The sequence below is a fragment of the Colossoma macropomum genome, unplaced genomic scaffold, assembly GCF_904425465.1.
Source record: "Colossoma macropomum unplaced genomic scaffold, Colossoma_macropomum, whole genome shotgun sequence".
Taxonomy (NCBI): domain Eukaryota; kingdom Metazoa; phylum Chordata; class Actinopteri; order Characiformes; family Serrasalmidae; genus Colossoma; species Colossoma macropomum.
Window position 1 is genome coordinate 13,534,364 of NW_023494807.1, and position 23,290 is coordinate 13,557,653.

Genomic DNA, 23,290 nt, shown 5'->3' on the forward strand with positions numbered 1-23,290 from the left:
AGACAGCATGCTCTCGAATAAAGATCTTTATCATTGTCTCTAGTGTCATCTGACTCTCTTGATTAGTACAGAAAAGATTTACAACAAACACAAATGTAAGGAATGTGAAGCACAAATGTAAGGAAAATATGGGTTAAAAATCACAGCCAGAAACAATTTTAAAAGCTGTGGGTGGAATGTAGCCGAACTGGTCACTTTGCATTTACACACACACACAAATATCATCACTAGGGATGCACTGATCATAAATATTGTGGGCCTATTCCAATTTCTTTAAGGGGTGTGTCCACTGGTACCTTTTCTCACAATCCACCTCACCAGATCCCTCATCTCACCACTGGTGGGGGTTTCTATATCGTGTCTGTTATGTAAGTGAAGAAACTACATCGAACATCTCTGGGGCAATTTCTTATTATCTTATTTTATAGACTTTTTATGCCTTAACAATTTGGACATCCATATGGTTTCAATTTTGCCTTCCCATTTGAAAAATGCAAACTTTTTCCAATCAAATGTCTTCCTTCCAACAGGTAGATATAAAACCGATTTTTCATTATCGTGTTAAAGCATCATAGATTTGGAGTAAGTTTCATGTCTACCATTCATGCACCATGTGGCAACATTTTATATCCATTTTACCATCTTGGCTATAAATATGTCTCAGTATGTGCTAATGTCCTAGTATGAGCTAAAAAATATATTAAAAATATATTAACAAAAATGCAGACTTTGCTCTGCTTTAAGGTTTTGCACAACTATTGCTGCTTTTCTTGCATCTCCGGCAGGAAACAAAAGTAAAATAGTTTCTTGTAAAACGTCTCTCAACATAAAATTTTTTATGAGGCTGAAGTCGTTTCTCATTCGCCAGCTTCTTGTTCAGATTTTCTCATTTCACCTTAAATGGCACCTGATGCGCCAGAATGTAAATGCTGCACCATTTAAGGTGAAATGGGAAAATTTGAATAAGAAGCTGGTGAACGAGAAACTGACTTCAGCTTTGCGACTTTATAGTGTTTGAGGAAGCCAGCTGGAGTGCTTGTAAATGCAAATAATCCATTTTGAATTTTAAATCTCAGCCGCACCACCGACCTGTGTGTGTCTTCACATGGCAGTCCAGCGTTGATTTCACTGTGAAACTTTTCCCACACTCGTCACACTTATATGGCTTCTCTCCAGTGTGGATCCGGATGTGTCTGAGAGATGCAGGAGAACACAGTACTGTAAGACGTCACACGGGTACAAAATCACACCAGAGTAGAGTTTGTTTGATTACTTACAGTATCTCATAAAAGTGAGTACTCCCATCACATTTCTGCAAATATTTTATTATATCTTTTCATGGGTCAACACTATAGAAATGAAACTTGGATATAACAAAGTAGTCAGTGTACAGCTTGTATAGCAGTATAGATTTACTGTCCTCTGAAAATAACTCAACACACAGCCATTAATGTCTAAGTAGCTGAGTACACCTCACAGTGAACATGTCCAAATTGTGCCTAATTGTGTCGTTGTCCCTCCCTGATGTCATGTGACTGGTTAGAGTTACAAGGTTCCAGGTGTAAATGGGGAGCATGGCTGTTAAATTTGGTGTTTTGGATACAATTCTCTCCTACTGGCCACTGGATATTCAACATGGTACCTCATTGCAAAGAACTCTCTGAGGATGTGAGAAATAGAATTGTTGCTCTCCACAAAGATGGCCTAAGCTATAAGAAGATTGCTAACACCCTGAAACTGAGCTATAGCACGGTGGCCAAGGTCATACAGCGGTTTTCCAGGACAGGTTTCACTTGGAACAGGCCTCGCCAGGGTCGACCAAAGAAGTTGAGTCCACATGTTCAGCGTCATATCCAGAGGTTGGCTTAAAAAAATAGACGCATGAGTGCTGCTAGCATTGCTGCAGAGGTGGAAGAAGTGGGAGGTCAGCCTGTCAGTGCTCAGACCATACGCCGCACAATGCATCAACTTGGTCTGCATGGCCATCGTCCCAGAAGGAAGTCTCTTCTGAAGCTGACACACAAGAAGGCCCGCAAACAGTCTGCTGAAGACAAGCAGTCAAGAACATGGATTACTAGAACCATGTCCTATGGTCTGACGAGACAAAGATAAACTTGTTTGGCGCAGATGGTGTCCAGCATGTGTGGCGGCATCCTGGTGAGGAGTACCACCAACTGTCTCTTGCCTACAGTCAAGCACGGTGGTGGTAGCATCATGGTCTGGGGCTGCAGGAGTGCTGCCGGCACTGGCGAGCTGTGGTTCATTGAGGGAAACATGAATTCCAACATGTACTGTGACATTCTGAAGCAGAGCATAATCCCCTCCCTTCGGAAACTGCACCGCATGGCAGTTTTCCAACATAATGACAACCCCAAACACACCTCCAAGATGCCAACTGCCTTGCTGAGGAAGCTGAAGGTAAAGGTGATGAACTGACCAAGTATGTCTCCAGACCTAAACCCAACTGAGTACCTGTGGGGCATCCTCAAGCGGAAGGTGGAGGAGCACAAGGTGTCTAACATCCACCAGCTCCATGATGTCATCATGGAGGAGTGGAAGAGGATTCCAGTAGCAACCTGTGCAGCTCTGGTGAACTCCATGCCCAAGAGGGTTAAGGCAGTGCTAGATAATAATGGTGGTCACACAAAATATTGACACTTTGAGCACAATTTGGACATGTTCACTGTGAGGTGTACTCACTTGTGTTGCCAGCTATTTAGACATTAATGGCTGTGTGTTGAGTTATTTTCAGAGGACAGTAAATCTATACTGCTATACAAGTTGTACACTGACTACTTTGTTATATCCAAGTTTCATTTCTATAGTGTTGTCCCATGAAAATATATAATAAAATATTTGCAGAAATGTGATGGGAGTACTCACTTTTGTGAGATACTGTAAATTTTTGGTAGTTAACAAGTAATAGACACTTGTAACACACTAGCTAGCAGTTTGCAAAATCATCATCCACTTGCCTTAAACCACACTGAGCTGTTAAGCAATCTAAAATAGACTTGCTTATGTAGTTTCTCACACTATATGACACATTGATCTATAAAAATGGACAAAAGTCACAAATTTGATAAAGTCATAGCAGCAATCTTGAAGCCAAAATTTTGTCCGCACTTTTACCCTTTCTATGAATAACTGTATTTCATACTATGTCAGAAACCACTTTACTTGTTATCTACAGTAGTGTGCAGAAATCAGAGAATACCCTTTATTTAATTTCCATTTAAAATGGCCATTAAGTACAAGTTATACATTTTTCAGTGTCAGGAAAAAAGCAGAGTTCAGTTTAAGTTTCTGCTTCCCATGATCCAAGTAATCCCAAAAGCATTCAGTGATGTTAAGGTCTGGACTCTGGGGTGGTTAGTCCATTGTTCTAAAAACACTAGCATCTTCTTTGTCTGATTTGCAGATGCTCTTTTTCATCTATTTCCTTTTCTCAGTAATGGCTTCTTGACAGCTATACACTGATTCAGACGCAAAGCATGGAGTCTTCTTGTAGTGGAAGGATGGACAGAAACACCTGTGGATTTTTCAGATCTGAAGCAAGAGTGGAACATGATTTTCTCCTTATCCTTCAAAGATAAAAGCTTTCAGTACTGTTTATCTGACAGTGACACTTTTGGTGATCTACCAGGCCTTGCACAGTTATTACGAGTCCCATGTTCTCTATATCTTTTAATCAATTTTGGACTCCAGTTTTATAAACTTTTGTTTTTGAACTTATTTGTATTTGTGTTTTCCCTTCTTTATTTAATTTCCTCAGAAATATCTCCTGAAACAATACATTTCTTGGCTGTTAAAAATGGCTGTTTGTATTAGGAATACAGGGGCCCATCAGGTTCAGACAAATATTTCACTCTATTTGTGGCACCTTCATTACCTGACCAGGTCGCTGGGCTTTTTGAAGCTTTTTGGGCAGTACTGGCAGCGATTGGCAAATTTGGGCTCCAGATCCAAAACCACAGCCTTGTCTTTCATCTCACTGATGCGGTCCCGCTCTGCGGCTGACTGGACAAGAACCTTCTCAGAGACAGAGGCGTCATCTCCTGGATCCCTCTTGGCCAGCTCGGCCGTCTGCTCTTCTGTAAAAGTGATAATGCCTGCCCGATTTCTCTTCACAGAGTGATCTGCACCAGAGTCCTCCTCACCTGCTTCTTCTCCATCCAGCACTGCAACCGTCAGAAAAAATAATCAACATACTGATTATCTGAGTAGGGCTACAACTAACGATTATGTAATCAATTAATCTATTGTCTTTCAACTGACTGATCTAATTATCTTGACTTGTTTGTTTCCACTCCCTTTGCTGCCACATCTTTCTGAGTTCTATCTGTGGGAGGAGAAAATTTCTCCTTTCTGGTGCAACCAAAAACAAGCCAGTCCTTGTACAGGGACAGATCATAGTCTTGCAAGGCTCCTGGGCACAAGCATTTTTGTAGATTCCTTAATACTGCAAAAATAAAGCATCTGTGAAAATACCGAAATGCAAATCCAAATACAGAAATTCAACTCAAAAAAAGTATAAAGTAAAAGAACACCATGAAAAGCCTATTGTGTCCACTAAAATTGTCTGAAGACAAACTGTCACTTCTATTACATCATCTAAAGTATTTCACTGGAATGGCAACAACAACATGCCACAAGTCAATAATGATCTAAAACTTGACATAAAATAGCCCTAGTATATGGTATAATTGGACAGATAACTATCTTTTCATTTATTTAATTTATCTAGTAATTTGTACATATTCAAAGGCTGCTAGTCTATCTGTTTTTTTTTCCAAGTTTCATCTCCAAGCCATGTGGTCGGATGCCCACTGAGGCCCCTGGGAGCCAGAGGCCCATGAGCACTTAAGTATACAGACGGTTAATATTTTTCCATAATCAATGTCTCCTTGTCCTGTACTCTGGTATTGTGTTCTTGACCTGTATGTTTGTGCACCCTTTGTCTTGTACCCTGGCTGTGTCTCTACCCTATATACCTGTCCTGCATCCTTTGGCCTGTACCTGGGTCCTCTTATCCTCTGTCTTGTACCTCTGTCTGGTACTCTTGTCCTGTACCACTGTACCATTTGTCCTGTACTCATTTTGTGCCCTTGTCCCATAACCTGTCTTGTATTTGTTCTGTACCCTCTGTCCTGTACCCTTGCCTTGTAGTCATCCTGTACCCTCTGTCGTGTATTCTTATCCTGTACCTTGTCTATCCCTGTAACACAATCTTGCAACTTGGTCAGAACTGGAGCACTGACTAAACACCACATATCATTCAAAAAGTTGGGCATCTGGTTCAGCATCATTTAAGTCCCTAAGAAGGCATAAATGAGCTAGCATTTTATTTGAATGGTCCTCTGTAAACTATTTTAGCTCACCTTGTCTTTAAAGCACATTCAACTAAATATCTATTGAATTTATCTTAGTGTTTCCCTAATCTTAAAGCAGTTGAGACTCAACAAGATTTAACAGATAAAGGCCTGTTTATGTTTGCCCATTCCTGAGTGTCTTTACCTCTGGGCCCAATGGCATGGAAAAGCTTCATGTGTTTCCTGCGTAACAAGTGTGTGCGGAAGCTTTCTTCACACAGAGAGCATTTGAAGGGCTTGGTGTTCAGATGGATGATCATATGCCGATTCAGACTGCCATTAGTGGTGAACGAGGAGTCACACACATTACATTTAAAAGCTTTCACACCTGGAGAGAGAGAAAGAGAAGGGTATGAAGATTTGGGATATGACTATGATCTGTAATTTGGGAAGAATATTGCAGCTCCCTTTCCTATAACCCAAACACAATGCTACTGATGCATTTTACTGAAGATGGTGATTTAACAGCATCAATTATGAAATGTTACAACCTGTTTTAAAGGATTACAATAACATTCATCAACATTAATTAACGTTTACAGGGCTGCAACAACTAATCGACACAACAACGATAATTAAAAATTGTTGGCAATGAATAAAGTTATTGATTAGTTGGCTTCCCGTCCACAAGAAAACAGAGCTTTAAGTCACTCAGTAAACCTCTTATTAAACTCTATTTTCAGTATTTGACTGTGGATTGATAAAAACACATTTCACTTTTCAACTAATCGATTAATCAAAGTCATAATGGACCAACTAATCGATTATGAAAATAGTTGCAGCCCTAGATGCTTACGTATAAATTGCGCATAGCCCTGGTAACTGCTTGCTCATGACCTGCAGGGTTAAAAAAGGCAGTGAAATAAGACAGCCATCAACAAGCTCGAGAAAAAAAAGCAGAAAATGAGGTGTTGAAGAGAGAACAGTGCTAGTAAATGAAATTCTTTCCCACAAAAACACTCTACCAAAACATTCACTGGCTAAGAAAACAGAGTTAACACAGATTAACACGGAGCATATTGTAGCCGTATTACTTAATACATAACTCATTTTGTGCCACATCTTTTCAACGCACACATCTGGAAGTGACAGTACCCACAACCCATGGATGTTTAAAATCCTTACTTAATTTATCAAGCTGCGCTGACCTAAGGGGAACACGTAGGTCTTTCAGACGTACTCCTCCTGTGGCCAAGTATTTGACAGTCCTTAACAGCAGAGTACACTGCAGTTCAGGTAGTTCACTATTATCAGAATCTGATCCTGACTCACAATACTGAATATGATGGCATTTAACACAGCAGATCATTCCTTCAGTGGTGAGTAGACTTACTACTTGATTATTCTTCTGTAATTTCTTTAAGGTGTATACTGGTATGTGGGAATGCATCGATACTGATATCAGCCTAATATCGTGCTCATTTACTTGTACTGGACTAAAAATGCACTAATGCCAACATTCAGTACCAGCTGATATTTGATTTGTGACATAAGCCTAGTGTATGCTGCCACGCTAATGAACAAACAACTCAAGCTGGCAGCGAAGGAGGGTCTGCTCACATTGAGAAGGGCACAAAGCTGTCTGTCACTTTAAACATTCTGCCTTAGTATATTCCTCAAAGAATACACTGTGCAATTTTAGCCTGTTTTTAGACACAATCACAACCACTCTCCAATACAGGTAGAGACGCATAGTTTTGCAAAAGGCAGCGTGGTTGGTTTGGCAAAGAAGGGGTCATGAATTATTTTTAACTAAAAAAAAGGACGCACTGTTAAAAAGGTCAAGAACCCCTGGCCCACACAAATACAGACCCCTTTGTGTGTTCTCCTAGCATGCTCCTCACCTGTGTGTGTATTTAGGTGGGATTTGAGCACTCCTGCGGAAACGAAGCTCCGACCACAGAGGTTACACCTGTATGGTTTCTCGCCAGTGTGTGAGCGAACATGCTGCTTCAGGTGGCTGGACTTCTTAAAGCCTTTATCACACATACTGCACCTGCAGAATAAAAGCACACAATAAACTGTTGAAACTGAAATAACAAAAGGTGAAGAGAGAGCAATATGATTTAAGGTATAAAAACAGGAAGTTGTGGGGTTGGTTGTGTTTGCGGAGCTTCACTGTAGCATTCTCAGTGGATACTGAAGGAAATGGAAAAGGAACCCCCCTCCCTCACTTGGGAGACCATATCTACCTGGAGTTTTCCTAAAGTGCTCTTTTTTAAAGGCAGTGTCTCATTACGGGCAACTGCATTCTACAGTGGAAATCACTGCATGGCCTCACAGACACTTCTGAAAACCACTGTCAGTGAACATAGTTTGTCACTGCATTCACAAATGCAAGTTAAAACTCACAAAACATACAAAAGCACATAAACATAAATAAACAGGATCCAGAAATACTGCCAACTTCTCTGGGCCCAAGCTTATTTAAGACACTCATTTTCTTTCTGAAGGCCTCAGAGGCCACACTTTGGACCTCGCCATTGTAACACCACTTACTTCAACGATCAAGAGCAAACCAAACTAAATATCTGAGGTTTAAATAAGACAGGCTCCTTTATAATCCGCTCTTTAATACTTACAATGTTCTAATCATTTGCAGCTGATGTGGTGCACCTGATTAAAATTTTAAGCATTTTAAGTAGTAATAACTGTGGGACATCCTAAATTTTTCTTCAAAAGAAAATTGTATTTCTATTAAATACATCTTACAAATTATTTTTCAAAGACATTTCTTCAGTTTTATTTGTTTAGATATATTACCTCCATCTCTCAACACTGTTAAAAAAAAATATATATATATGTTTAAATATGTTAAAAAAAGGCAAATGTTTTCATGGAGTGTCCTATTTTTTCACGACTGTACCTGAAGTCAGAGGTTTTAAAACCAGTGCATTACTGCTGGAAGGACTGAAAGCAGAAATGTAAATTGAACTGACTGGGGTGTGTAGTATGCACTGTTTTCAGTATTCAATGGAACTATGGGATTCAGCTGCAGCATTAACACAGCCTGTATAGTTTCTGATCCGATCTATAATTTGCAGCACTGTGGTATAGACACTACAGGTCCAGAAAGATCACAGAGATTGAAAAACAAGGACTTTTCCAAGTAAACCTATAATGGACGAATCATTTTGCAAGGGAGGTAAAGGGAAATTCATTTTGTTTTTACTTTTTGATCCCTGTAGGTATCAAAAAGGGATACTTGTGATCCTTAATACTTTTTGAATTCTTCAGTTTTGTTGGTGTTTATCCTTTTATTTTCTGTATTATTATAAATCTATTCCTCCATCTGGCCCCATGTATTGACGCACGCCTAATTTAAGGATTTTCTTATTTGTGGCTATAGAGGCAGAATTCGTCATTTGAGCAGAGCAGGAAAAAATACAGTGCTACAAATACAATATTCAAATGTCTGGTTCCTGTCACCACCACTGTGAACAAATTTGACTCAGTAAGTTTCTCTAGAACAGAGCATTTCACATCAAACCACTCTGAATGACACTGTTTACATCTCAAGGATTTCATTATGCAGAATAATCAGACATTCCCTTTAAGAGTGTACAAACTGTTCTCTCTTTAAGAAGGGTACATAGAAGGGAGACATTATAGACCAGTCTTTGAATACATCTTTTTACAGCCATTTTCTAGCAGAGCAGCTCTTCATAAATCATTAAGAACAGACTTCAGATGGCTCAAAACAAGCTGATTAAGGTTGAATTGAAAATGCGTACGCATTTGAACGTAGATCATTTTCAAAATCTTTTCATCAAAATAACTCACAAATTGTTATAAAATAATCTGATTCAATCCAAAAACAGTTGAATCTTCCTACAATACTTTATTTCACTAAAAATAGTACACTTTGTCCACTGTAAACTTACTAGATTCCAAAAATAAAAAATAAAAAAAACAGGAAAAAATGTTAAAATTAAAAAATGGCATGGACAAAATTATTGCTAGCGCACCCTTTGGAAATAACCGAAATCAGGCACTTCCTATGGCCATGAATGAGTGTCTTGCACCTCTGTACTGGAACTTTGGAGCCCTTTTTTTTGCAGTCTGCTCCAAATTTTGGTCTCCCAAATTTGAAGGGTGCCTTCTCCTAGCAGTTGCTTTGAAATCTCTCCACAATTTTTCTATTGGTCTGTGATCCTGACTCCACTTCAGAACAGTCCAGTGGTTTGTCTTGAACCATTTTTTGGTGCTTTTCATGTTCATCCAACAAAGATTCATCTTACTGACATTGGGCCCTACGTTGCAAACCAACATTCTTTGGTAGTGTTTAAATTTCATGATGCCATGTACACCTGGTGCCAGAAGCAACAAAGCAAACCCAATCCATCTGTAAACCTCCTCCATGTTTGACCACAGGGACTATGTTCTTCTCTTAGAGGTCTCATTTCATTTTCTGAAAACAGTACAAAGATGTGCTTTCCCAAAAACTTTTGTGGTCTCATCTATGCACAGGGCATTCTGCCAGAAAAATATTGGCTTCCTATGGTACGTTTTTGCAAATTCCAGTCAAGCTTTTTTATGTCTCTGTGTCAGCAGTGGGGTCCTCCTGGGCCTCCTACCACAGTGTCCCCGTTCATTCACATGACAACAGACAGTACGAAATGACACTGTTGTACCTTGTTTCTGCAGCTCAGCTTGAATTTGCTTGGAAGTTTATCAAAGTTCTTTATGGACCATTCAAACAAACTTTTGCTGCAATCCATCAACTTTTCTCTTCTGTCCATATCCAGAGAGGTTAGCTATAGTGTCATGGGCTGCAAACCTCTTGATGATGCTGCATACAGTGGACACAGGAGCATTAAAATCTCTGGAGATGGACTTCATAGCCTTCATAGTGCCCATGCTGTTCTACAATTGTGTTTTGCAAATCCTCAGACAATTATTTCCTCTTCTTTTGTTATCCATGCTCAGTGTGATACACACAGATGCACAACACGTTTTTCTCTGTTTAAACTGGTTAAAACAATGATTTCTATATTGCCCACACCAGTAATAATAACAAAAATTTGTTTAATTATGAATTAATGGAGGTTTACCCACTTGAAATCCAATTATCTCTTTCTGTAAAATCTAATAATATTGTCTAATCCATTTTCAGAGTTGTTTGTGGGATAAGATCAGATACAACTTTCTTCTCAGCTTTTTTGTATTGTTCCAATACAAATAAAGGACATACACCCTTTGTGAACAACAAAGCATTTTAATTTTAACCACTGTCTGGAAAAATAATGCATTATCTGGAAAACTGCAAGGGTACCAATATTTCTGGCCATCACTGTAAATATAATCTGAGTAAGCTGAGACTTACTGAAAGAATCCTTTTTAAATCAGATTCAAACTTGATTATTTTAAACTAATAAGAAATCTTCATAATTACCCATCTACAGCTTTGCAAAGAATCTTATTCTTTTTAGATTTAATAGTTCATTGTAAAAGTATATTTTATATGTTTATATTTTTCAGTTCATGTAGAATAAACCTTTTGTTCCTCTAAAACAATTAGTTTTAAAACATGCTTTAAAGAAATGACTGCTCAGTAATTTGTGATATTGTGCAGTTCATTTTCATACATTTGATTGACTTACCACAAACTGGCATCCATCTGTTTGTCTGTCTATCTATGTACCTACCTACCTACCTACTATCCATCCATCCAACACTGCCACACTATACAATTTTTTTTTTACAAAATGCCATTATTTAACAAAAGAAATTTGAACATGATATGTTTCTAGTATTACACTATTGTAATAGCTCAAAGAAAATGGCATATTTGTTAATAGAAAAGCAATTTTTACAGCATGAGCTACACTGAACTGCAAGATCAGCCAAGATGTTTGTTTTTGTTTCCAATCCAATTATCTCCCCAGTGTCAGTCACAGTAGTTTTCTATGGTGCTGCTGTGTTTCGTGCGACACCAATAAACCTGAACAGCATCTGCTTCCTACAAAACAAAAGAATCCACTTTCCTGAGCCATCTCCTTGAACTACAGCAAACATCACCCAATATAACACCATCTGCACTATTCTTACCTCACCCAACACCCTGAACCCGAATGAGTACGAGTGAAGGAGCTCTACTAAACATGTTTAGGATAAGCTGGAGTGATGAAGCTCTTTTAAACATGTTTGGGATGAGCTGGAGTGCTGGAGCTCCACTGAACAAGATTGGGACGAACTGGAATCATCCTACACTGAACATGTGTAGGATGAGTTGGAGATGAAGCTCCACTAAACGCACTTGTAATGAGTTGGAGTGAGGATGCTTCACCTAATACTCTTAGATGAGTTGGAGTAATGAAGCTCCACTGAATACTCTTAGATGAGTTGGAGTAATGAAGCTCCATATAACATTTCTGGATAAAGTGATGATGCTCCACTGAACACATTTCAAATGAGTTGAGTTTGTGATCCAGATCTAATATCAGCCAACATCAGCACTAACGTCACTAATACTATCATAACTTTCGAGGTTGTCTGAGGAAGTGTGAGCGTATGTATGTATGTATGTATGTATGTATGTATGTATGTATCTCCCCACCTGTAGGCTCTCCTGTTGCTCTCCTCTTCATCCTGGTACTGGTCCGTCTGCCTGATCAAATGCAGCTGCCCCTCAGTCGACTCGTGCAGTAAGCCAGCAGTCTACACGCACACACACAGTTAAAAATGAAATAGTTATGAAACTGTTTAAAATTTCTAAATAGAATATTAAGAATTTTAGAAAGTCTATGTAATGTTTACACATTTTGCTAATAAAGCCTTATGTATTTCTCGAAATACAGCAGACAGGCTCTTTTAGACAGTGAGTCTGACCTAAATGCATCTTTTTGTTAAAAGTGAGGTCTGGTGATTTAACTGCATTGATTTTATAACGCTATACATTAATAAATACATAAAAATACACAATGTATAAAAATGTAAAAATCCCAAAAAATTGTAATCAAATTAAATAAATTGTAAAGTAGGGATTTACACTGCTTTACCATTGTAAACAAACCACATGTTCACTCTCCGAACATACTTTACGTGGGCAGTACTATGCACCCACATACATACACAGTCACTTTCCTGGGTACTGTCTTATTCGTGCCCCTGCAGGGAGTCAGGCTGTGTGTGAATTGTGTTTTTCACACCGTTAAACCAGAAGAACCTCAAGAGTCAAAGGGCTCTGTTTATTCTGTCTGTTTCAGATAGGGTTCGCACTGTACACTCTTTTTACCAACCAACCAACAAACTTTTCTGAATTGTTTTAAAATGCAGAGAAGCACTTTCCTCCCTGTTTTGGTGTACAAGGTATCTCATGTTTTATGCTGCGTGGTTGTCTGTTTATACAGAGCTTCAGGTGTCCTGAGCTGGAAAAGTTCAACTTGAAGCGGTCACTAGCCTACACCACAGATGACTTACTGATCAATCCTGAATAAAGTTTTCTGCAATGAGGCTTAACATGTTTGTGAGACCAAAAGGGGGTACACAACTGCCACAGTCTACAGGAAACTCATTTGTGTGCAAAATGTGCATAATGGCACATGAACATCATGCAATTTTCACAATTCTGCCAAATATTGTAGATCCAAAAATAACAATTGTGAACTTATCAAAATAACTAATAATAAATAATCAATACATTGCCCAGTCCTAGTGTGCACCTTAGTAGTCAGTAAGCTGTGAGTGTGTACCTCAGTGGTCAGTAAACTTTGCGTGTGGTATGTTGAGGTCAGTGCCTGTGACTCCAGGGTGCTTGAATCTTGGAGCTGCTGCACGGCAGAGAGTGAGGGTTGCTGGGAAAAACCTTCAGAGATGGAGAAACCTGTATGTACACACGCACACACACGCATACACACACACACAAACACATACAAACAAACACACACACACACACACACACACACACACACACGTCAACATTATTGATTTACATTATTTAGCAGAACTTGTATCTAAAATCATTCAAAACAGTAGGGCTGCATCAACTAATCAACATTATCATTAACAACAATTATAAAAATGTATTGCCAACCAATCAAGCTATCGATTAGCTCTTAATGACATTTGTGCTCCCCATTTACATCATGTAAAAGGGAAATACAGATAGCGGGATAGTACAGGGTCTTGCACAAACTATATTATATAACTATGATCCAAAAAAGTTGGGATGGGGACGTGTCTACCACTGTGTTTCATCACCTCTTCTTTAACAACACACTGTAAGTGTTTGCGAACTGAGGAGTCCAGTTGCCGTAGTTTTGAAAGTGAAATGTTTTCCCATTCTTGTTTGATATAAGATTTCAGCTGCTCAACAGTTCAGGGGCTCATTTATCATATTTTTCATTTAATAATGCACCAAATGTTTTCAGTGGGTGACAGGTTTGAACTGCAGGCAGGCCAGTTTAGCACCCGGGCTCTTAATACAGAGCCATGCTTTTGTGATACACGCAGAATGTGGTTTGGCATTGGGACACAGTGTCCATGATTTCCAAAAAAAAATTCCTGGATCTTGTTTATATGTGATTTCTTCTTTGCATTTTAGAGTTTTAACTTGCATTTGTAGATGCAGTGACAAACTGTTTTCACAGACAGTGGTTTTCAGAAGTGTTCCTGAGCCCATGCAGTGATTTCCACTACAGAATCATGTCTGTTTTAAATGCAGGGCCGTATGAGGGCCCAAAGATCACGGCCAGCAAATACTGGTTGTTGGCCTTTTCCCTTGCATACAAAGATTTCTCCAGATTCTCTGGATCTTTTAAAATTATGTACTGTAGATGATGAAAATCACTGAAATGATGTTAGCAGGTCATTTTGTGGCAGGGCTGAAATGCAGTGGAAATGTGCATTTTTGTGATTCAGTTATTTTTCATGGCAAGGAATGACTTTGCAATTAATCGCAATTCATCTGATCACCCTTTATAACAATCTAGAGTTAACGCCAAGTGTCACCATACAAACTGAAGCAGCAAACTTTGTGAAAACCAAATTTTGTGTCAGTCTCAAAACTTTGGCCACGACTGTATGTGTGTTTGGCAGTTTTAACTCCTTTATTCAGTCCATGCTTCGCCCTTTGTATGTGTCACGGTCACTACTCTTATAAGGCTTTTTTCTTGGCTGTGTGCAGTTTCCTGAACTCATTGCGAGAACCAGGGTTTGTTATCGATGCACATATTGACTTTGATCGGATGCAAGTCACCTCACAAAAGCTTATGTAAGAGATGACTGCATCTGCATAGTCATCCAGGTTGTTATTTGCAGGCAGGCAAGTTCAGCACCCAATCTCCTTTACTATAGAGCCATACTTTTGTAATATATGCAGAATGTGGCTTGCCATCGTCTTACTGAAATAAGCAAGGCCTTCCCTGAAAAAGACATTGTCTGGATGGCAGCATATGTTTCGCCAAAACCTGTATATATCGTTCAGCATTAATGGTGCTTTCACAGATGTGCAAGTCACCCATGCCATGAGCACTACATGAGCAAGCAACCCAGGTGGTGACCGAATCCCATAGCTGAATCCACTTTAGGAAACAGTCCCAGCACTTGGTGAACTTTCTTGGGTGCTCTGAAGCCATCTTCACAGTAACTGAACCTTTCTCCTTGAAGTTCTTGATGATCCAATAAATGGTTGATTTACGTCCAATCTTAAAAGCAGCTTTGTCCTTGCCTGTGAAGCCCTTTTGAAGCAAAGCAATGATAACTGCACGTTTCCTTGGATGCACTCTCGCAGGCTTTTCAAAATTTTCCAATTGCCCTGTCCCACCTTTTTTTAAAACATGTTGCTGGCTTTAAATTTAAAATGGGCATATATTTTTCAAAAACCAGTTTTGTCCTGCCTCAACAACTAATCTGATTGGCATGTCTCCTCTCGATGTTTCATAGATGAGCTCTGATTGGAGCTCGCTGTGTAGTTGTCCTGGCATTTTGCCTGTACGGACTAAAATTTCAGCTTTCTGTTTTAGAAAAACGTTCACAAATCTTTACTGCGAACATTTTTCTTTTGTTAACAAAAATATTTCAGATGTAAACACAAAAAAGAACATAGTTCCTCAACAGGGATTGAAGATATGAAGGTTTTCAATCCTTCCTGGATCAGGGCTTTGTCGTGGCAGAAGGGCTTGTGTGGTCTAGGGATCTTCAGAGCTATGTCATCGGGAGCAATATGCTCCTGGTAGGGTCTCCCAGGGCAAACAGGTCTTGAGTGAAGACCCAGACTAACTCGATCCAAAAACCCTCCATGAAAAATGGACACAGAAGATCGTGTACCCTGCCCCCTACCCCTGGAGCCAGGCCTGGGGGCAGTGTCCCTCGGCTAGCGCCTGGTGGCTGGGCAGCCCACGTAATCCGGCTGGGCTCAGCCCGAAGAGGCAATGTGGCCACCCGCAAGGTCCAGCATGGGGGAGCGGTGCAGTGCTGTACAGGCAGTCGGAGATTGCAGGGGCCCTTGGTGGCCTAGGCCCCTTTGGCAGAAACTGGCTCTTGGTACATGGAATGTAACCTCACTGGGGGGGGAAGGAGCCAGAGCTTGTGCGGGAGTTTGAGAGGTACCAACTAGATATAGTTAGGCTCACCTCCACCCACAGTGTCGGCTCAGGAACCAAACTCCTGGATAGGGGTTGGTCCCTCTCCTACTCTGGGGTTGCACAAGGTGAGAGGCGCCAGGCGGGTGAGAGGATACTCACGAGACCCCGGCTGGTGGCAGCGCAGTTGGAGTTTGTCCCGGTGGATGAGGGGGTCACCTCAATGCGAATTAAAGTCGCAGAGAGGAAAACTCTGACTGTTGTGTGTGCTTACGCACCAAAGAACAGGTCGGAGTATTCGGCCTTCTTGGAGCAAGTGGGTGGGGTTCTGGAAAGGGTCCCGCCTACAGACTCCATTGTCTTACTGGGAGACTTCAATGCTCATGTTGGCAATGACTGGGAGACCTGGAGAGGCGTGACTGGGAAGAACGGCCTGCCCGACCTAAACCCAAATGGTGAATTGTTATTGTGCCTTCTGTGTCCATAACGAACACCAAGTTCGAACACAGGGATGCTCATAAGAGTACATGGTACCAGAGCTCCTTGGGTCAAAGGTCAATGATCGACTTTGTTGTCGTTTCATCTGACTTGGGACCATATGTTCTGGACACTCGGGTGAAGAGGTGCTGAGCTGTCAACTGATCACCATCTGGTGGTGAGTTGGATCAGATGGCAGGGAAAACTGAGGGTCAGACCTGGTAGGCCCTAGCGAATAGTGAGGGTGTGCTGGGAACGACTGTCGGAGGCCCCTGTTCGGAATGATTTTAACTCCCACCTCCGGGAGAGCTTTTCTCATGTCCCGGAGGAGGTAGGGGACATAGAGTCTGAATGGACCCTGTTCAAAACCTCCATTGGGGAAGCTGCCAGGCGTAGCTGTGGCCAAAAGCTTGTTGGTACCTGTCAGGGCAGTAACCCAAGAACACCCTGGTGGACACCAGTGGTGAGAGAGGCCGTCAAGCTGAAGAAAGAGGCCTTTAGGGACTGGATGGCCCAAAGGACTCCCGATTCAGCAGATAGGTACCGACAGGCAAAAAAAAGTGGCAGCTGCAATGATGGCAGAAGCAAAATCCAGGGCGTGGGAGGAGTTTGGTGAAGTCATGGAAAAAAGACTTTTGGTCGCCTCGAGGAGGTTCTGGACGACTGTCCGGCGACTCAGGAGCGGTCGGGGTGGCTGCGCCCAAGCTGTATTCGGCAGGGGTGGAGAAACTCTGACTTCAAATGAGGATATTGTCGGTCGGTGGAAAGAGCACTTTGAGGAACTCCTTAATCCGGGAGACATGAGACCTCTGGTGTGTCAAGCTCCATTTCCCTGGTGGAGGTCACTGAGGTAGTTGGCAAGCTCTTCAGTGGCAAGGCACCGAGGGTGGATGAGATCCAGAGATGCTTAAGGCTCTGGATATTGTGGGACTGTTGTGGCTGACACGCCTCAGCAATAGTGCATGGACCTCTGAGGGTGTGTGCCAACTATCAGGGTATCACACTGCTCAGCCTCCCTGGGAAAGTCTATGCCAAGGTGCTGGAAAGGAGACTTCGACCAATAGTTGAACCTCAGATTGAGGAGGAACAATGCGGATTCCGTCCTGGCCATGGAACAATGGACCAGCTTTTCACCCTCTCACGGATTGTTGAGGGGGCATGGGAGTTTGCCAAACCAGTCTACATGTGTTTTGTGGATTTGGAGAAGGCTTATGACCGTGTTCCATGACATCGCGGATACAAGCGGCGGAAACGAGCTTTCTTCGCAGGGTGGCGGTCTACACTCTATTTGATGGGGTGAGGAGCTCGGCCATCCGAGAGGAGCTTGAAGTAGAGCCGCTACTCCTTCGCACTGAGAGGAGCCAGCTGAAGTGGTTCGGGCATCTGATCCGGATGCTTCCTGGACGCCTCCCGGTGGGGGTGTACCAGGCACGGCCTACTGGAATAAGACCCCGGGGTCGTCCTAGGACCTGCTGGAGGGATTATATCTCCAAATTGGCCTGGGAGTGGCTTGGGGTCCCCGGGAATGAGCTGGAGGAAGTTGCGGGGGACAGGGTCATCTGGGATTCTCTGCTCTTCCAACTGCTACCGCGACCCTATCTGGACTAAGCGGTTAACGATGATGATGATGATTATGATGATGAAGGTTTTCAAGACTTAGCCCACAGCCTAATAGTAGTGGGTGGTATACCTGTTGGAATTGCTTCTAAAGTATTAGTTTACCTCAAAGGCTGAGTCAGGTTTCTTTCAGTAATTTAGCATTGAGTAGTCAGTTACAGTCCAAGTTAATGTTAGTCCAGGTTGTTATTGAGGATGTGAACATTAGAAAGACATATGGAAACAATCTATGGTGTCTTGAGGAGGCAGGCTTTAGCCTTGGTTTAGCCTTTAGCACAGCAGCCCCCTTGCCAGACCCGTGAGTCCAGTAACCCCGCCTGTGATGCGCCTCCATCAGTCAGCTGCGTCAGACAGCAGCGAGTTCTCGCAGGCTTTTGCTTCAACCAAGCTGAGAAATCCACAGTCAACTGCCGCTACTGTTAGAGTGAACCACTGTAATATTCACTGAACTCCCGTAGAGTCTGACACTCGGAGATATAAGTGTGAGTGGATGCATGTATGGGGGCCCACATATGAGATAAATGACTTGATAAATTTAGGTGTGAAACAACATTCAGCATCAATTTTGCCAAGCCAGAGAAACTGCTGCGTGCTTACATGTAAAGTCCACAGATTTATCTAAAAATTCTTCAGTTAAGATTTAACTACTTACATTAGCTGTTATCTTTTTTATATGTATATATACAATGTATAAAAAATGTAAATAAAAACAAAATGCAATGATGTGCAAATCGTTTAAATTCTATATTTCATTGAAAATGCCTCAAAGACAACACATCAATTGCTGAAACTGAGAAATTTTATTGTTTTTGAAAAATATATGCCCATTTTGAATTTGATGCCAACAACATGTTCCAAAAAAGTTGGAACAGGGGCAACAAAAGGCTGGCAAAATTGTGTAATGCTCAAAAAACACCTGGTGGTTAATTTGCAACAGGTCAACAACATGATTGGGTATAAATAAGCATCCCAGAGAGGCCGAGTCTTTCAGAAGTAAAGATGAGGAGGGGTTCACCACTCCGTGAAAGACCGCACAATCAAATAGTGCAACAATTTAAGAATAACGTTTCTCAACATAAAATAGCAAATAACTTTTGCTTTTCATAATCTACAGTACATAATAACATTAAAAGATTCAGAGAATCTGGAGAAATCTCTGTATGCAAGGGAAGAGGCCAACAACCAGTATTTGCTGGCCATGATCTTCGGGCCCTCAGAAGGCCCTGCATTTAAAATAGACACAATTCTGTAGCGGAAATCACTGCATGGGCTCAGAAAAACTTCTGAAAAACACTGGCTATGAAAACAGTTTGGTGCTGCATCCACTAATGCTAATTAAAACTCTTAAACGCAAAGAAGAAACCATATGTAAACAGGATCCGGGAATGCTGCCACCTCTCTGGACCAGAGCTCATTTAAAATGGACTGAGGGGAAATGGAAAAGTGTCCTGTGGTCCAAAAAAATCAAAATTTGAATTTCTTTTCGGAAATCATGAACACTGTTTCCTCCGGTCTAAAGTCCACTCAGCTTGTTATCAGTGCACATTTCAAAAGCCAGTATCTGTGATGCTATAGGGGTGCATTAGTGCACATCGCATGGATGACGTGCACAACTGTGAAGGCACCATTAATACTGAACGATTTATACATGTTTTGGCAACATGTTCTGCCATGCAAATGACATCTTTTTCAGGGAAGGCCTTGCTTATTTCAGCAAGACAATATCAAACCACATTCTGCCTTACAACAGCATGGCTCTGTATTAAAAGAATCCAGTTGCTAGTGAGACAAAACACAGCTTGTACCAAAAGGAAATATTTAAAAAGTTGAATTGTGTAAATATTTGGATAAGCTACCTGGGTTAGATATAGTTAGTATCAGTATCAGTACTCTGTATTGGACAATATTCGAAGGGAAAAAGTGGTACCGGTGCATCCCTAGTTTAAGGGCTGCAAGTTTAAACCTGCTGCAAGTGCAAAGTACGAACAATACTGATAAGGGTATGCCAGGCTTACCCTAACTCTATTAGTCTCTGTGTGTGTTTGTGCGTGATACCTTGTGTCAGCGCTGGCTGGTCATATGCAGGCTGTGGAAGAGCTGGTGTTTCATACTGGCTGATGTGCTGTGTGCTCACAAACGTGTCTGTGGAAAATAAAAGCAGAGTAATTAGCTTTGACATACACCGAGCTGCAGTACACCAGCCATGACCAATTAAAGTAATAATCCACTGGAAGTCAGGGGTTATAAAAGTTTTCCCCAGGTTAAGGGGTAAATTATGGCAAATAATACTGTAAATTCTTCTACCAAGCAATGTAGTTTGTTAGCAGAGGGCTATGGTTGCCAAGCAGTATAATGGTCAAAGATTATTCCATGAACCATGTGTGTGTGTTATACATGCATGTTAGTATGTGTGCGAGTCAGTATGTGTATATTTAATGAGAGACAGTGTGAGAGATGAGAGATGTCCTTTTGTGATATCATTTGTAGAAGGTAGATTTGAATTCTCTCAACATCATACCATTTTAACGAAAATCATATGTGCGATCAGTCCCAAAAGCACAAACATCTATTCCCATAAAGCTTACCACCCTGCAAAGTTTTGTGGTTCTAGCTCGAAAACTGTGACCCATGAAAACGATACCAAAAAGCACAGAATGATGAAACGAAAAACAGTAAGTTGACTTTGTAAGACCAACTTAAATAGAACTGAAAGTATCTGTTTTATAGTGAAGGTACAGGTGCGAGCAAAAGTTTTGCATTTTTATGGTTACGCTACAGCCATTTTCATGGTTACCCTACAGCCATTTTCATGGTTACCCTACACTCATTTCCATGATTTGGGGGAATGTCAAGAATGTGCAAAGCTGCATAAAGGTTAATATAGTTCGCATTTGTAAACTTTTATAGTCACTGTATAATTCCAAAAGTGATTTCAAAGTTTTATAGTTTTGACTTCAATGTTAATCTAAAATATGGCAAAGTGTGAAAATAAGGGGAGAGCTCCAGACTGTTCTCTGGCACACTCAGGACCTGCTGAAATGCAGTGTTTTGATTCTAGGGAACCTATGAAGCACCATCACCATGGCCTCTCCTGATAAGTGTTTTTGTCCTTCCGCAGAATAACATCAGTCAGTCCACACAGATCAACAAAGCTGTTCACACACTCTTCAATGTAGTATGAATAACACATACTTTAGCATGCCCTCCCAGCACTAATGTATGACATTTTCTCTAAAAGAGCAGTCTGAAGCCTCTTTAAAGCCTTTTTTTTTTAGCTCCTCAACCTTGAGCTGAAAGTGAAGCAAAGCCAAACCTGTTGAAGCTAATTATATTCAGCCTCTCCTTCAGCGAGGGCTTTATCTCCAGTGTTTTATCACATCTGCGTCTGACGAGCAGGCAAACCACTTTGAATTTAAATCAGGGAATTTGAAAATCCAAATCTGACATGGACCTGCGAACACAGCTTAAACTTAACTGTGGTCAAAAGTTTCTCCAAAGGTTTAAAAACTTGCCAGACAAGGTCAAAAGAGAAATATTTGTTCACATATTTTGCATGCTCGGAGGGACACACTGGTCTTTGTCTGGCATTTCAAAATCTATGCTGTCATGCACAAGCCAAGAGTGAAAACACAAAGCCATTTTGAAATTAGATGAGCCAGTGCTGCAGAAAAAAATATCATTTAGAGTATGCAGGGAGATAAGAGGTTATCCTGCCTGGGCAACAATGGAGTGCTGTTAAAACACAACAGCACGGCATCTTAATTTTTAAAGGATTTTGTTTTATCTTTCCCAAGCGTCACTTTATTATTCTACTATATGTTCTTACTAGAGATGAAACAGTTACCGGTTTCACGGTAAACCGTGGTAAAATTAATAACGGTTAGTAGTACTGTTTGAACTTTAAAGTGTCGTTAAAACCGCGGTCGATTACCGTGGTGTGAAAAACTCGGAGATTCGGAGATATTTCAGCCTTCTAAGAAGACCAAGTCTGACGTTTGCTCATATTTTGGGTTTTATAAGAATGCAGAAAGAAAGTTAATTGAAGATGACCACCCTGTCTGCAGAACAGGCCGAAAGAAAAAAGCGGCGAAAGGGGGCAACACATCCAACCTTACGAGTCATCTTCGCGACCACCACCTGCTACTTGCAAGAATGCAAGGTTAGCTTTAACGTAGAAGTCTGTGGGGACCTCGAAATAGAAGAAATGTCATGGTTTGTGTGGTTTAACTTATGTTTATGGTTCGTTAATAATCAGCTGTGAATCGAAACTAAAGCTTTTAACACATATTTCTGTGGAGAAGTGTCTCCAAAATGAGCTCTGAGTTAAGTCACACAAACTCCGGAACGAGACGCTGCAGAAGTTCAATCTGCACAGCTCCCCTTTCTCGTCTCGCTTGCAGTGTTTACTGTCTGAGAAGAGAGTAACACCGTCTCAAATCACTCAATGTGCCCTACATAGTGCGCTACTGTTCAAACGAACACGATCATCATTAACAAGCAGTTGAGTTTTAAATAGGGAATTTGTAACCTGTTGTTAATGTTCATTATAGATGACTTAGTCGAACATTTCATGCACTCTTTGGGTGAAGGATTTGCTATTTCATGATCCACGAAGTGCACTACATAGGGAAGATAGTGTGCTTTTGGGACGGGACCTTGCACGAGTAAACGCTGTGTGCTGCTTTTAGGAAAAGCAGAGTTTCAGAGATTAAACTTTAGGAGTGTTTCTGTCGCAGCTCAGATGCATGTTAATTGTAAGTTATGTTTTAGCTTTAAAATGCTTTTAGAGAAGCAGCTCCACAGGTGAAGACACGCTGTGTGAGTTCTACACTGTCTGCAGCTCACAGCGCGGTCATGCAGTTCCTCTGCGATTTTGGCTGTTTTTCCTGGTGCACTGTATTGATTAGGGGTACAGCGCCACAACGGCACAATAAAGCTGCAGCTGAAGTTAGGACAGAAATCCCCCGATTGCAGCACTTCTTAGAGTAGCAATTTTCCATTAAGACCCATCTCAGAGTTGGTCCAGATTTAATTCTCTATGCAGGGAAATCCCTAGTTATTGTAATTAATAATAATAATAATAATAATAATAATAATAATAACAGTAATAATAATACATTTGCTATTCTTTTGTTTACAGAGTATTACACGCATTGTAAGTAATACAAAAGTAATACTAAAAATGTATTGACCTTATTTTTTAATGTTTATGCAAACAAAGTGCATATTGCTGCCAATTCTATCTGTGTTAATATAAAAGTTGGTGAAACGAGTTTCAGTTTGTGTATCAGTATTTATTTT

General features: G+C 40.9%; 1 protein-coding gene across 2 annotated transcripts in view; it reads right to left on the reverse strand.

Moving 5' to 3' along the window:
* LOC118796831 (zinc finger protein 236-like) overlaps positions 1-23,290 on the reverse strand; it is a 110,230-nt gene that overhangs the window by 45,003 nt on the left and 41,937 nt on the right. For both annotated transcript variants that reach the window (XM_036555958.1, XM_036555959.1), the window contains 7 exons: positions 20,045-20,131; positions 13,067-13,197; positions 11,932-12,032; positions 7,217-7,368; positions 5,518-5,700; positions 3,893-4,181; positions 1,090-1,193 (listed from right to left, as the gene is read on the reverse strand). In XM_036555958.1, the coding sequence (XP_036411851.1) occupies positions 1,090-1,193; positions 3,893-4,181; positions 5,518-5,700; positions 7,217-7,368; positions 11,932-12,032; positions 13,067-13,197; positions 20,045-20,131 (1,047 nt within the window). The remainder of the gene's footprint in view (positions 1-1,089; positions 1,194-3,892; positions 4,182-5,517; positions 5,701-7,216; positions 7,369-11,931; positions 12,033-13,066; positions 13,198-20,044; positions 20,132-23,290) is intronic.